The sequence below is a fragment of the Nipponia nippon genome, unplaced genomic scaffold (assembly GCF_047370975.1).
Source record: "Nipponia nippon isolate SJK-2023a ecotype South Korea unplaced genomic scaffold, ASM4737097v1 scaffold_25, whole genome shotgun sequence".
NCBI lineage: Eukaryota > Metazoa > Chordata > Aves > Pelecaniformes > Threskiornithidae > Nipponia > Nipponia nippon.
In genome coordinates this window covers 7,470,358-7,485,312 of record NW_028262342.1, presented here as the reverse complement: position 1 = coordinate 7,485,312, position 14,955 = coordinate 7,470,358, and the positions used below count along the sequence as shown (strand labels likewise).

At 55.8% G+C, this 14,955-nt stretch overlaps 1 protein-coding gene across 4 annotated transcripts; it reads right to left on the bottom strand.

Moving 5' to 3' along the window:
• Nucleotides 1-897: 897 nt before the first annotated feature.
• Nucleotides 898-14,950, bottom strand: DEF6 (DEF6 guanine nucleotide exchange factor). 4 transcript variants are annotated; one of them, XM_087761768.1, is made up of 12 exons: nucleotides 13,805-14,223; nucleotides 8,749-8,849; nucleotides 8,527-8,667; nucleotides 6,657-6,842; nucleotides 4,556-4,783; nucleotides 4,329-4,475; nucleotides 4,031-4,139; nucleotides 3,650-3,948; nucleotides 2,945-3,111; nucleotides 2,541-2,739; nucleotides 2,025-2,115; nucleotides 898-1,785 (listed from the first exon to the last, which is right to left on the bottom strand). In XM_087761768.1, exons 3-12 carry the CDS (start codon nucleotides 8,557-8,559, stop codon nucleotides 1,574-1,576), a joined length of 1,671 nt encoding a protein of 556 aa, XP_087617894.1. In that variant the 5' UTR covers nucleotides 8,560-8,667; nucleotides 8,749-8,849; nucleotides 13,805-14,223; the 3' UTR covers nucleotides 898-1,573. The 4 variants fall into 4 exon arrangements, with proteins under 4 accessions (XP_087617894.1, XP_087617895.1, XP_009463929.2 ...); XM_087761769.1 differs by lacking the exon at nucleotides 13,805-14,223 and adding an exon at nucleotides 9,420-10,373; XM_009465654.2 differs by lacking the exon at nucleotides 8,749-8,849 and having other exon boundaries at nucleotides 13,805-14,246.
• Between the last annotated feature and the right edge of the window lie 5 nt (nucleotides 14,951-14,955).

Genomic DNA, 14,955 nt, shown 5'->3' with positions numbered 1-14,955 from the left:
AGTGGAGGGATCCCATGTCCAAGTAGACTGGCCAGGATGGCACAGGGCCAGGCAGGGACCCCAAATCTGCACAGGGACCGCATGAGGCTGTAGGGGCCATGCCACTACATCCCAGTGCAGTGGGAAGAAGGAAGAGAGGTGATGAATTTGACCTGCAGCCCCTGCAGGGCCAGGGCCACCACAGCCATCACTGCAAGGGCTGCAGACACCCGTGCCCTCTCTGTGCGTCAGCGAGGCTGCGTGGGACCAGAGCACAGGGCCACCCAGTCACCCTCATGGGCACACAGAGCCACTTTGTCCCGGGGCAGCCGCGCTGCTCCACTGGCACCCATGGAAACGGCCTCTCTTGCAGTCAGGCACAATGAAAAATAATTGTAAAAGAGAAACACTGTAAAAACTGGGGTGGGGGGGAGGGGAGGGAGAGCTGGGTGAGCAAATGCTGAAAGCTGCACAAGTAGGAAACAGATTGTAATCTCCCTAACGAACTGTAGTTAAACAGCATAAGCAACTGTGACGCAGGGCTTGCTACCAGTGCCTGTTTCCAGAGGGGACCCATATGTGACTGGGGGCTCTGTGCCCTGTACAATAAAGACCCCAAAGTCACAGGTGAATGGGACTGTATTTAAACAAAAGTGCTTGGAAAAACTAACCCTGATGGTGTGGGGAGTCTTGCTGTCCAAGGGCAAAGACCTAAACAAAACTCAGAGCACCGTTACCTTCCTATATAAGCACATAATTAATCATAAGGAGGTGTTGGCCCTCCCAGAAGATACGCCTGTGCCAGCCCTGTCACCCAGAGTGGAGTTCATCGACTATGGCCAGTTCACCAGCATCTGTGTCCCTCTTGGCCCTCCACAGACCAACCCAAAATCCACTGGTGGAGCCTCTTTCCACGGGTGGTGTCTGATTTCTTTTAATGGAGATCAAAACCCCGCACTGCCGAGGAGGGAGGTCTGGTGCCTGCAGGGCCATAGATGTGTGGGGAAGGAGGTCTGTGGGCCAGCGGCTCCAAAAGCTTTATTGCTTGTTGGTTTCTGCTAACATTTACGTGACTCCAGTGAACAACCACCATCTTCAGGGAATGCATGTTAATTAAGGACTCCCTGGCCTTTCTGTGGGGGTGGCGAGAAGACACCGCTCAGTCTGCCAAGGCTTCCCTGGCACCCACTGTTGCAGGGCCACACACCCAGGGGTGCAGTGGGTGATGCAGAAGAAATCAAGGGGGGGACTGCAGCCCTGGGCCACGTGCTCCAGACCCACCTGTGGCTTTTTTTTTAGGCAGGGTGGAAAACAGAGTCTGGGGAGTTGAGTCCATGTCCCACACCTGGGCAGCCCAGAGGAGATGGCCCCGCTGCCTTCTCCCCATTGTTGGACTGTCTGAGCCTCCTGGCATGTCGTGGCTGCAGCCCTTCCCTGAAGAAAACGGGAGCATCTCTGCCTTATATGTAGTCACCTATAGGCTCTGTGCTGGTCCCCACTTGTCTCCATCCAGAGATGGCTGTATTGACTGTGTCTGCTTGGAGGGACGTGCTGGGCCCTGCAGTTCCCTGCTGGGCTCTGCCCTCCTGCTGGGCTAGTTGGTGGGCTCTGTGGCCATGGTGTCCGCATCTGGAGACAGCGGCACACCACTGTTCCCACCGTTGCTCACGTTTTCCTTGCTGTTGTCCCTTGTGGGGTTGCTGCCTTTATCGTCCACTTTCTGCTTGAGTTTCAGGGAGGAATCTCTCTGGGAGAGGAGGGCTTGGTAGCCAGTGAAGCCTCCTCCACTCACATTTGTACGCTTGTCTGGGGACAGAAAGAAAAAGAGGATTGTTTACCTGGGGTCCAAATTGACCTTTCAGCTAAGGAAAAGGGGTGCGGAGTCTCTCCTTGCCAGAAGCATTGGGTTATCTTCTCTGAAAGATGGGGGTCCTTCAAGCTCTCAGATGACCCCAAAGAGGGGAAGATGGGTGGGAGACTGGGCTCGTGCCCCGGTATGGCTGTGCTCAGGAGAGGTGGGGAGGGTGTGATGGCCGGTCTCCTACCTCCTGGCCCGATGGGGTGCATCAGTCGGTTCATCTGGACGTTCCAGTGCTTGACATTGGTGCTGGCTTGTCGCAGCTTCCGCTGGGCCGCCTGGGAGGGGATGGAGGAGAGGGGTGAACCGGCCACCCAACAGCCCCTGACCCGGGACCATGGGCAGGAGTTTCCCTTCCCCGAGTAAGCCTGGATTGGAGGCTCCCTCTGGGATGGAGACCCAGCTTACCCTCCCCTAGGTCTTCTGCTCCTCCTCCAGTCCTTCCCCCTCCACACACTCCCACTGTTGACATTGCTCTGGACACCAGCGCTGTCCCCCCAGGGCAGGACACGCTTGTCCCATCATCTCAGCCACTGAATCACCCCATGCCTGTGCATGGCACAGCTCAGAAAACCCCCAAGACAATGCCAGCTTAGTCCCCAAAGCTGCTGGGTCCTCCCCAGTGCAGAGGTGACTCAGGGAGGGCTGGGAAGTCCCCTGGGGCTCACAGCATGAAGCGATGTGGCACCGATGTGATGCTCACCATGACGTCTTGGTCCACCCGCTGCCTGTTCACTCTCACTTCTTCCAGCTGCTTCTGCGCCTCTTCCAGACACTTGTTCTTGTTCTCCATCTCCTGCTTGAGGACTTGCTTCTCCCGCTGAGTTTTGATGATATATTCCTCTTGCTCCTCCTTCAGCTTCATCAGCTGCTTCAGCTTCTCCTCTTCCTCAGCCAGTAGCCTGTCAACAAAGAGCAAGAGGTGAGGACGTCCCTCTGCCACTTCATCCACCAGCTTCCCCCATCCCTGCCGGCATACTGGGAAGTCACCAGCACACTCCAGTACCCCAGGGAGCATTGCATTGCCCTGGGGAGCGTGTCCCCATGCCCAGCCACTGCTCTGGGAGTGGGGCTGGTCGAGGAGGAGCAGGGATGCCCTCGTCCTACCTGGCCTGCGCATATCTCACGGACTCCTCGTCCTGCCGTGCTTTCACCTCCTGCTGCAGGGCCTCCTGCAACTGCTCCTGCATGTCCTCCAGCTCCAGGATGCGCTTGCGCTGACGCTCTGCCTCTGCCTCCTTCAGGACCATCTCTGCCTGCATGGAGGCGCGAGCCTGTGGCAGGGAGAGGAGCCATCAGTGCAGGCGGCTGGCAGAGCCACTGCCACAGTCCCCAGGGCCCCCTGGCCGCTGCACCCTGGGGTGGATGGGGCCAGACTTCTCCAACACCAGGGAGAGCCCATGGAGAGAGATCCAAAGCAAGGCTGTTTCCCCGCTCAGGGAGACACACCACATTGTTTGGAGCCAGTGCTGGCTGCAAGGTCAGAAATGGGCTCCTTGGCCATCCCGGCACTACCATTCACCTCTCACCTGCCCCCCAGCTTCATACACCTTGGGGCAGATTGTCCTCATCTCCTGCTCCTCAGGTATCTCATGCATGGCAGTGCTGACCCCTCTGTCCTTTGTCCCCGGGTCACACACAGCCCCTGGGAGCCCAGAGGTGATGGGTGGCAGCAGCATTGTTGCAAGAGGGGGACATGTTCCTAAAAGCTCCTCCAAACCTGAGCTGCCACGGGCAAGGGAAAGGGAAGGAAGCAGCCACCCCACCAGTAATGCAGCCCTATGGCAGGACATGCCATGAGGATGCACCCACCTGCTCGGCCTCCCGCAGCTGGATCTCCAGAGTCCTCTGCATCTCCTCGTGCTGCTGCCTCCGCCGTTGCTCCTCTTCCTGCAGGAGTATCTCTGCCTGCCTCTGGGCCTCCTTGAGCAGCTCCAGCTCCTGAAGCTTCCGCTCCTTCTCCTCCTGGAGCTGCTTGAGCCGTTGTGTCTCCTCCTCCTTGGCTGCCTTGCGCTGTTCCCGTTGCTCCCGCTGCTCCCGTCGCTTCTGCTTCAGGTCTTTGTGCAGGGACTTCTTGCCCTCAGCCTGCAGCCGGATGGCTGTCTGAATGGCTGGGGAGGGAAGGGGATGGTCAGTGGGGACATGGTGGGGGGCACAGGGAAGCTGGGGAGGGGGCACAGAGTGGGCACGGACCTAATGTCCATTCCTGGCGTTGCCGGGTGTCGGAGGCGCTCATCTCGTAGGTGCGGGAGGAGGTTTTCACGCAAAACATGCACCTCTTCCCATCCCGGTCGGGCAGCACCTGCAGGGAGAGGACACAGGATGGCATTACCCTCCCGTACCCCACCTTATCCCCACTTTCTTTGGCCATAGGACTGGGCCTCCCATGGTCATGGATGTAAAATTGTGTATTCTTGGGTTCCCCTTCACGGGGTCTGAAGGGGGTCTCCTGCGTCTCCTGTTCCCCAGCTGAGCATGGCCCAGGCTGTACCTCCACGCAGCAGTGCTTGTCCAATGCGATGCTCCCCTTCTTCTCCTTCCGTTCCTCGCTCATGTAGTAGGAGAGGACACTGGGCTTTAGCGTGAACCACCGCTCTGACCAGTTCCTCCTCAGCTGGCCCTTCTTCCAGAGGTAGCCCTGTGCCCAAGAGACATGGGGATCAAAAACAGGGTGGAAGCAGGACAGGGTTTGTGCCCTAGGACATGTGGGCTCCTTGCCTGTTTGAGCACATCCTCGATGACCTCCTGGTACACCTCCTCCACGGCCATGCTGACGGCCTCCTGCTCGATGCCTCGCAGGAACCGTCCCGAGTTCACCATGTCCAGGAACTGCCAGACCGTCAGCCCGCCCTGCCCCTGCGGCTCCTGGGAGAGGTAGTCATCCAGCTCGCAGGAGTTCAGCTCCACGTTCATGGCTGTGCAGATCTTCTTGAGCAGGTATTCCACCTGCAGGGATGGGGAACTCAGCAATGGGGAGAAGTGAGAGCTGTCCCCACCCCACTGACCCATTTTGGAGAACCCAAGACCACATCTGTTTCCAGCCTGCAGATACAGGACCGTTATCCCAGAGCTATCACCCCTTGCAATGGTTGATGGTCATGGTCAAGGTGTTCCAGGCAGCAGGCAGGCTCAGGAGGTTGATGTTGGGTTAGAGCTTGACCACTACTGGGAGATATTTCCTTTTAACCACAAGGCTAAGATGTTTTTGGCTTGTTTGTCTGCAGAGTGAGAAAACTCTGCAGAAGTCAAGTGCCTGAGGGAGAACAGACCAGTGCTGCTGTCCCACACACACAGCCCACAAGGCAGGTGTCTCAGACCACAGCCCTGACCTCAGCACTGCTCTGGTTTCCAGCTGATGTAAAAACACTGGAGAGGAGCAGGGGAAAAGCTCCCTATGGAGGAGATGAGTGTCATTTTTGAAACTGTAAATAAAATGCTTTAAAAAGAGCTAAAATTGGTGAAAATAACATGATGTTGGGAAGACTTATTTCAGTTCAAGTTTTGCTGCCAGCTCTCCTCTACCAACAATCTAGGGACCAGGGAGGGTGGGTGACTGCAGAGAGCCATGCAGAAAGATGAGACACAGCAGAGTCCCTGCACCCAGCTGGATTTTTTTACATCATCTAGCTAGGAGTAGGGCAAGAATTTAATGTCGTTTCTTTTTTTCTTTTTTTTTTTTTTTTTCAGGCTCAGCCCTGTAAGCAGAAAGATGATTCAGTTTGTCATGGTCTGGGGAACAGGAAACACCTCTCCCGGGGAGCAGGAAGTGCGGTCGCCCTCCTACGCCTGCGCAGCACTTTGTTTCTTGTCTTTTTTTGCCCCCCCTTTTTTTTTTGGCTTTTCTGCTGATCTAAGGAGGTTGATGGTGTAGAAGCAGATGGCAACTGCTTGCCCAGCTGAGCTCCTCCTGGCAAGGCCGCTCTTGGCTTCTGAGCTTGTCCCTCCTCCCTAGATCTGCCCACCTTCTCGTTGGGGTTTGATCTGACCCCCAGAGAAGGGAGACCCTCCTCCTCCAAATGCCAGGTGGAATTTGGAGATTTGGAGATTACTGCCAGCAGCTTTGCAGGGCAGCTGGGGCAACCTCACTCTTGACTCTCTTGACACAGGGCAGTGGGTGACCATTTGGTAGCAGCGGGCATGGAGAGGGACAACTGGGTCTGCTCTGCCACTGCCTTCGTGGTGGCACAAGCTGAGAGCAGCATGAGGGACACAGCCCCGTCCAGCCTGACAGCAATTTCATGGGGAGCAACCTCCCATTGCACTAGACTTTAAGGGTTTCTTGTCTTCTTTTCTTTCTCCCCCATGAAAATCAGGACGACTCCAACACCATGCTCGACTCAACCCTTGGGTGAGATGGAAGGGCTTTAGGTAAGGGACCAGCCCCAGCAGGAACTGAGCTGCAAATGCTCCTTGGTTGTGGCTCTGAGAACTGGCACATTCATTTCACAGCAGACAAAAGAGCTTGTTGGTGTAGGCTTGGGCCATGGAAGAGCACTGTGGACCAGCCCACACTTCATCCTCCAAGAGTCTATATTTCAGAGGCGTCAGCATTTTGGAGGTGTCCTCCCAGCTGCTCCCAGGTCACCCCCTCTCCCTGGGCAGCAGGGGTGGCCACGGGCATCATGGGGGGTGCCCAGGGCAGACAGCCCCCTCCTCCCACCCCATGCCTGCTCTCTCTCACACCCTGGAGCACCACGTCTTTCAGGATGTGGTGGAACATGCCAGGAAGCGATAGTGGGATGTATCATCCCCAAACGGGGCTCTGCCAGCACGCAGAGCCCTGGGAGGATGGGGATGGCAGGGGAGAGGCAGGTCCTACCTCATCTGGCACCATGACGAGAGGGTATTTGTCTTCAGACAGAAAGTTGAAGAGACACCAGAGCTTGAAGGCATCTTGGTGGGATACAAGGCTATTCCCGTTCCGGTCGGGCTTGTAATTCTTCTTTGCGGTCAGGGTCCAGCAGAGCTCGTCAAAGTTTTCTTTGACAAAAGCACCTTCCTCCACCTGCGGGCAGGAGCCAGGCAGGTAAATGTGGGGCTGCAGGGCTACGGAGGGAGTTTCTGGGCAGAAGCACTGGAGGGAGAGTGGGCAGAAACCCTCACACCTGAAATCTGTCCCTGATGGTGAGAAGCATGGGATGATTGATACGCAGGACCCACAACTAGAGTGTAAGTGGGCACTGACCCATGATGCCAGAGTATGCGTCACCAGCACAGGTCCCCTTATGCACACAAGTGAGGCATCCTGGCCAGTAGAGAAGATGCTACTGGACCACTGCAGCACCGGGGCACCATGGCGTGGCCACGGTGGCTCAGCCATGTTCTGCCAGGCTTTGGGGCACCACCAGGAACCCCGTGGCAAAGCCCACCTCCCCAACACCTCCATGGCTTTGAGTTGCTCTTGTTATCCCATGTGACCATAAAGAGGAACTGAGGCTCAGTGAAGGGAAGTGATGGGCCATGGGCAGGCAGCAGCAGGGGCAGGAATGACACCTCCATCAGCCTTGGCCCCACTGCCTGTCCACAAGCTTCTGTGACCACTCGCCCAGCATCACAAGCTGCTTCACGTGGCAATTCTGGTGCAGCATTGGTGAACTGTGATGGGGACCAAAGAAACTTGGCCACATGCAGTCAAGCCGCTGGCACGAGGGCAAACCACAGCCTCCAGCAGCAGAGCCGGAGAGAAACCTTTGGGTGGCAGAAAGCTGAAAGCCCCTCTTACTAGGAAAACCCACTTCCCCTTCTCAGGCCGCCTCTGGGATTTTACTAGCCATGGCGAAAGAAGAAGGAAGTTTAAAGGTCATCTGTCAAAGAACCACATGGGAAACTGGAAGGATTTTGGCTGCTCTGTGACAGGAAGATTGGGCTGGGCTGACCTTGGGCAGCTGCCTGCCCCGGACAGAGGGAGATGGGGAAGTCTCTGCCTTTGCTTGCTGCAGACCAGATCCCTGCAGCTGAGATCAGCATCCCTGGACCAGGCTGGGCAGCTCCTGACCAGCTCAGGGCAAGGCAAGGACCGGCACAGAGACCGGCATGGAGCACTGCATGCTGGGGAGAGGCACGGCTCAGCCCTGGGGAAGTGGCAGGGGAGGGAAGGGTTACTGCACCCAGCTCTGGGCCCCCGCTTCTTTTGAGCACACAGTGGAAGAAAGTTGTCAGTCATTTTTCCTCTCCTCGCATGCCTGGAGGAAACGAGCACCCAGCCACAAAGTCTCGCTGCAGCAAACAAAGGTGCCTTTGAGCCACGCGGAAAAAAAGGGAGAAAGCCTCTGCCCACCCCAACCTCTGCTCCTGTCCCAGCACCTCATCCTCCTCCCGCTTCTCCTCTTTGACAAATGAGGTCACACCTCAAATTTCAACAGGGGTGGAGAGGAAAAAGGGGCTGATTTGTCTCTCTGAGCCCTTTAGGAAACGTGAGCAGAGATGCACCTCCATCCAGAGCCTTGATGGAAAGGGCTGACTTCATCCTTGCCAAGGAGCTGTTGAGTATTAAATATTTCTCACTCATTTTGGCATTCATCTGAGTACTCCACAACTCTCTATCCTTTTTCCACCCATCAAGTCATGGGATCTCCAAGAGCAGAGGGGAGTGGAGCCGTGGGGCTCCCATGGGATGTGGGAGCAGACCAGGTACCATGGTGTCCCCACCTGAGATGCAGCAGGTCGGGGGGGATGGCCAAGGGGCTCACCTTATCCAGGATGTACTTGTTGAGGTACGGCATATAGCCCTGGCTGGACACTGGCCCGTCGTCATCATCACGGAAATGCTCTTCCAGCGCCACGGGATCGTGGGGAATGCACAGCACTGTGTACAGGTTGTGAGACAGCACCTGGCCAAGCACGAGGGATGGGGAGAACGTGAACAACCTCCAAGCCTGTCCCAGCCCATCCCCACAGTGCCACCCACTCACCTGGGGACCGTGCCCTGCCCAGCATCACCTCCCTGCAGCCACAGCATCAGGGCATGGTTTGGGTTTGGCAGAGGGACAGGAACATATTCTCAAATATAAACCTTAGAAAATCATTTAGAAACAGGCAAAAATTGAGGATTTTTCCACATTTGTTTCTTTTCTTTCTTGGCACATGGGGAACTTTTTTTTTTTAAAAAAAAAAGGCTGTTTCAAATGTTACAGAGCAAACAGGACATGCTTTGATCTAGAGGAGATGATAAGCCACCCCAAGCCATGCTGTTTGGCAGCTGCCCCTAGCGATTTCTTTAAAACGTAACAAATGACAGCACCCAGCCTGGCAGCAGTTGCTTTCTGCCAATGGGGCACAGAAAGGCGTAAAAATGAAAATAAGAAAAGATTTATAAGAAACTAAGAAAAGATTTTGTCTGGAATGGAAGCAGACAAGGGTGATCTGGAGATGCACCATCTCCAGAAGCAGTCTGCGAGCATCACCAACCAGCCCATTTTTGTTCAAATCCCCCAAAACAAAGCATGTTTTGAAGCTCCCAAATTTCCCACGTGCTGGAAAGCCCACGCTGCTGCTGGGCCAGCAGCCAGAGCCCGGAGCAAGGCTGTACCACCAGCATCTCTGGCTCATGATGCCAGGCAAGCAGTTGTTTCCTTGTCTTTACCTCCCAGTAAGCAGGAGATAGTTAAACAAGCGTCCCAAACTCATGCCGTCCCATTGCACCACGGTTTGCAGAGAAAACATGCCAAGGTTTCAAGAGAGGGGCTGGAGGAGATGGTGTGCGTCTTTCCTGCTCCTCTCCGTGCAGGGCTGCAAATTTCCTTCCAGCAGGAGAGGAGCCGCTGGAGGCCATGCCGGCTGCTGCAGCTGGAGAGGGATCTTGCTCAACCAGATTTTCTTTCTCTTTTTCACCCTCTGGACTGATGTTATCAGCAGGTCTCCACCCAGTGCAGGCTGTAGCCCCGAGTGCTGCTGCTATGGCTGCACCTTTCGGGGTTTGGTGCAGCCCCGGGGTCCAGGCAGGGGTGGAGAGGGATGGAAACACCCTGGGCATCCTCCAGGATGGCTAATGAATCCATCAGGATGGATTGAAAGTCTGGGAATCACAACCTGTCCCCCCTTTCCAATGTGGGGCCTCATCCCCATCCCTCACACCTCCTCTCACAGCACCCCAAAAAGTCCTTGGAGGTCTTGCATGTGCCCCTGGCCATGGCTGGCACCCCCAGCCCCTCCATCCGCTCTGGCATGCTGCAAACCACAGCCCCTCCACTTGCTGGAGCGGTCCCCTACGAAATGAAAGTGAGGCAGGGTGGGGAGGAAAGCCCCAGCCAGGCTGATGGCGAGGTGGTGTGGGGCTGGGGCTGCCCCAACCCCATGGAGAGAGGATAGGGAAAAACACCCCCCTGGGCTCTGAAACGAGGGATTAGAGGGAAAAATAAGGGGGCGGGGGGAGGGGGGGAGAAAGGAAGGGATGCTCTGAGAGCAGTTTGGTGACACAACCTTTCCCCTGCAGCATGCAGGGGATGGCTGGGATGGGGAGGCAGAGGTCTGCCTGACACCCCCGAGCATCCCAAATGCCTCTGAGCACCAACCCCGATGCTGTTCTCCCCCTCTCCTCTGCTCTCCTGCTCCCCATCACCCCCCCACTCCCACCCCTCCACAGCCGCCTGTGGCGGCTGCCAACGCCAGCCAGAGCCAGGGGTGGAATATTTAATGCCGCTGGAGAATGGCAGCCCCTCTTCTTCTCCCCTGTGGGAGATGTCGGGGGTGATGCCAGGGATGGGGGTGACTTTTCGGGCTGGAGCCTGGCTTCCTGTGTTAAGCACAAACCCCTCTGTCCCTGGCGGGTGGGAGCAGGGGGATCAGAGCTCCTGCACTGTGCAGGGAGCATTGCTGCTGCCTCGGTTTCCCCATGTGCAAGCAGACCAGCCCTGCTGAGAAAATCAAAGCCTCCCCAGAGCTGGGGGTGCAAGGAATCCTGTCCCAGGGGACCCCAGTGCTGGGAGTCTCTTCCAGTGGTGAGGGTCACTTTAGCTGCCCATTTTTTGCAGTGAGGAGGATGTGAATGGGGACCACTGCCTCGCCGCCCCATCAGCCAGGACCCCTTGGCTCAAGCCCGCCCCCAGGCCTGTCAGCTCCTGACCTCGGGGAAGGCTTTCCCCATTGCTGGCATAGAAGAGCTGCTCTCAGACCTCTTACTGGCCAAACTGGGACCCACTGTCCAGTGCCAAGAGCCTTTTGGCATGCAACAAGCAGAGGAGCTTTCAGTCCAAGCCAGGTGCCTTCCTCCTGCTCCTGGGGGGGTGTCCATAAATGGGCTGTGCTGTGTTAACCCAGCCCCCCAAGGCACCAGTTATACCCAGAGACTTGCATGGGTTATGGGCTCTTTCTCCAAAAGTGAGCAACAGCCACCTCCCCTGCCATTTGCACCCCAAGCCTGCAACCCCACGCAGTGGGTGGGGGATCCCTCTGCCCCCGGCACACATTTAAACCACTCGCCTGTCCCCCTGCCTCCTCCTCTCCACTCTCCAAGGGCTTTACTGTAGCAGGCGGCCTCAGGAGACTGAGCTCCGTTCAGCAAACCACTCCTCTCCCTCTGCAACAGGGACAGGAGTGGAGCAGAGGTGCTGAAAAGCACCAGGATGGTGGCTCCCACGCACTTGCCCCAGCCGGGTATGGCCACCCCAAAGGGCTCAGCTCTGCCCTGCCTGCAGGAGCTGCATCCCACATCCCAGCCATCATCCACAGAGATGGGGAGCAGCTCCCCCAGTTCAGCCAGGGAGGACGTGACAGCACGGAGTGGGTAAAAACTCATCCAAGAGCAGGGCTGGCGCATGCCCGGCGCATGCCCGCACTGGGAACAGAACTAGCCGACATCTCTCAATGCGTAGCACTCAACCGCAAGATTGTCTTTCCTTCCTGTGCAGATACACACCTACACTCACATATACATATGCACAGGCTTGCTTGCGTGTCCATGAAAAGAACTCAACTGCTGAACCCAACGGCTTCCCACAGCTTCGCCATCAGGCTTTGAAACACTGCTAAATTTAGTTATGCAACTGGCTGGAGAAAGGTTGGAGGAGTTAAGCACCCAGCTCCCTGCCCCAGCTCCTGGGGCTGGTTTTGTTTCCGTAGGTGCAAATGCTGTGAACGCTGGCATTTCTCCCACCCTTGTTCAAGATCATTCTTGCAGCAACACGCCTGGGTGAGGGAGCAGAACGCAGCCTGGCTCTCACAACCTGGGAGGAGGTTGGAGAGGGCACCGCCACCATGGCTTTAACATGTTATTGCTCAAACCTGCAAGACCCTGGATTTCTTCTGCACTGAACATACGAACAGAAATGTCGCTGTTAGCTTGCGTAGGCTGGGGCAAACCTGAGCCAGTGTTTGGCAGCAACGGGCGATAGAAATGAGCGCTCCCTGGCCTTGACGCAGGTGGAAAGTTATCCAGAGTTGAGCTTCATTGTGCAGCGGCGCAGCCTGACCCACTGCCATCCCGTCTTGGTGCTGAAGACGGGTGGAAAAATAGTGGGAGGCGAATCTCCCTTCCCTTCTGAAATGTCACCTGGGCAAAGCCACTGCAGAGATGCTGTCCCCAGTGTCCCTGCAACCCAGCATCCCAGCAGCCCCTGCACAAGGGTTTGCAGCTCCCCCAGGCCCCCTGCACTAATTCTCTAGGAAATTGCCATTAAAATTAGGGTCTCTGTGGCCTCAGCATCATCGCCGGTGATAAAGATCTTGCAAGACAAGCACTGCACGTGTTCCCACTGGCGCTTTCAGGGCCAGCAGCACGTCTGGGCTGGGCTCAAGACCCAAAGCCTGATTGCAGGGGATGCTGTGATGGGAGCATAGCAGCCCTTCTCAGGGATTAGCAAGGGGAATTAAGCTCTGGCCTACTTTGGGATTTTCCTTAATTCCTTCAGATATTTCTGCAGTTTTAAGTTGGCGAGCCTGGCTTGCAGGGCACACGTACAATGAGTTTCTGGGGAGCAGTTGAAGGCTGTCGGCTGCAGAGGCAGTGGCTGAGCAGGAGCCCGGCTCCTGCTGCTTTTCCTCCAGACCCCTGCAAACAAAACTATTAATTTTGGGGCAAAATATGCCCCCTCCCTGCCAAGCCCAGCACCTTCCCTGCAGTCTGTCCTGGGGGAAGCCCTATAAAGTAGAGGGAATAGAGGAAAAGAGATTTCTTTGCAGTGTTTCACAACTCATCTCGCAGGCTGGCAGCAGCTGCCAAGTCCTGACGCAACATCTCCCCGTGTTTTGCATGTTTCTAGCTCAGGTCTTTCCTCTGCATCGTAGCCCCCTGCTCCAACAGGCATTTCCAACCCCGGTGCTGGCCTAAGAACCACAACGGGACATTTAATGGCAATAAAAAAGGAGTCCTATCATTTGCAAAGGGAAAAAAAAACAAAAATCAATAATTATTGTCAAAGCCAAGGTGTAACCTGGTGGATTCAACCAGACCCTGTCCCAGAGGCAGACAAAAAGGTTTTTAAAGCCACGATGGTTTTGATGAAGGGCTGAACACAGGAGCCCTCTGCAAAGCTGCTAAAGGACTGGGGGAGAGGGGAAATCAGAGATTTTTTAAAAGTGCTGTGTTATTTCTGGCCAGACCACTGAGGAGTTCTAGTTTAAAAACGGTCTGCCTCTACCTACCGACCCGCTGGCTGAACAGGAAGCAGAAACATGGGTGCTCTGGCAAGCAAGAAAACATAGAAAATATAAACTGAGTTTGGGCTGTTAGTTGGGCATAAAAAGCATAAGAAACTGAAAACAACTAAAAATCAGATTTCTCCTATTTTCACCTAGAAAATACATTTGAGCATTAACTCTCCCCACTTTTTTTTAAAGGGAGGCAAGGTCAGAGACAGCGAACTTCACCAAAACCAGCGTGGAGGCGACAGCAAGGTCTTATTAACGTTAATATTTAACAATTCCTCCGTGGAAACCCAGGGGGGATGCAAAGCATCCCTGGACCCGCTCTGCCCCTTGCAGCCCACCCACCAGCCTCACGCTGGCACTGTCCGAGCCCCCCCGAGGACTCACTTTGAGCTGGGATTTGGAGACCTTGCCGCTCTTCTCCACGTCCAGGGCGGTGAAGGCGTACCAGATGGACTTCAGCAGCTCCGCTCGCAGGTCCATGGCTACAGGCGGCGATGGCAGAGGCGGCTCTGTTGAGGCCGAGGATCCGGTTCCAGGAAACCGCCTGCCTCGACAGCCTTGGGCGGCGGTGGACGCGCGAAGCAGGAGCGCCATCTGCTTGGGCGCGCCCTGGAGAAGCCCACGGGCCACATCTCGGCCCCACCGTCCCCAGGGCTGCAGGTGTTTTTCCCCTCCACGGACCGATTCCCCCATGCCCAGGAAAGCACAATCCAGGGCTCACAGAGCACAAACAGGGCAGGGATTCGTAACCCTTTGCTAGCTCAGCCTACAGATCAAAAGCTTTCTCTGCATTTGTGTTCTGCGGAGCGAAATCCCCTCTGACTCAAATAGCAGCTTCCTCTTCTGGGATTTAAATAAAGAGCTTCTCCTCGCAGCAGGAGCACGGGCTGTGGCTTTTGGAAAGGTTCCAGCCCTGCTTGTTTTGGGATGAGCCCGCCAAGGAAGGCGAGCGGAGATCTAGCCCGCTGCAGCCCTCCTGGGTTACACCCGTTCCTTGCCTGCAGAAACCTCTTCCTCTGCAAACTCCTTGGGTACAGCCAAAAAATAAAACACCTGATCGCTGGGAGCCTGCGCTGGTGTTGGGTTTACAGTTGGACTCAATGATCTTAAAGGTCTTTTCCAACCTAAATGATTCTATGGTGCTCTCTGTGCTGGCTTTGTCCACAAACTGCCCAAGGCAGAGGTACACAGCGGCAGGGTTGAGGTTGCCCCTGCTGGGTTGAGGAAGCCGGCCCAGGTCTCTCTGCCCAGTTCAGAGGGCTGTAGGATGCATTCACCCATTTTCTTGTAGTGACACAATTCCCTAAATCTAGGCTTGCAGGAATCCTTGATCTGAGAGTCAAGAGACAGCTCTTAGTCCCTCTAAGACACACGCTGAGAGCTCAGAGGCTGCAACTTATCTTGCTCACACCCCTCCTCAGTGCTGTTTTTGGACAATCACTGCACTTTCGGTCAATTCAACAGGTCTCCTGAGCTTCCTTAATCCTTACATCTGCAAAACAGTAACATCCATCCCACCCCCTGCCAACCACTGG

Excerpts from the sequence above, each read along its gene's own strand:
- DEF6 (XM_009465654.2), bottom strand. The coding sequence starts at position 14,113 with ATGGGGGAATCGGTCCGTGGAGGGGAAAAACACCTGCAGCCCTGGGGA. Across the intron at positions 3,112-3,649 it reads AGCTGCGGGAGGCCGAGCAG|GCTCGCGCCTCCATGCAGGC; the intron begins GTGGGTGCATCC and ends TCCCTGCCACAG. Across the intron at positions 2,740-2,944 it reads GTGAGATATGCGCAGGCCAG|GCTACTGGCTGAGGAAGAGG; the intron begins GTAGGACGAGGG and ends CTTTGTTGACAG.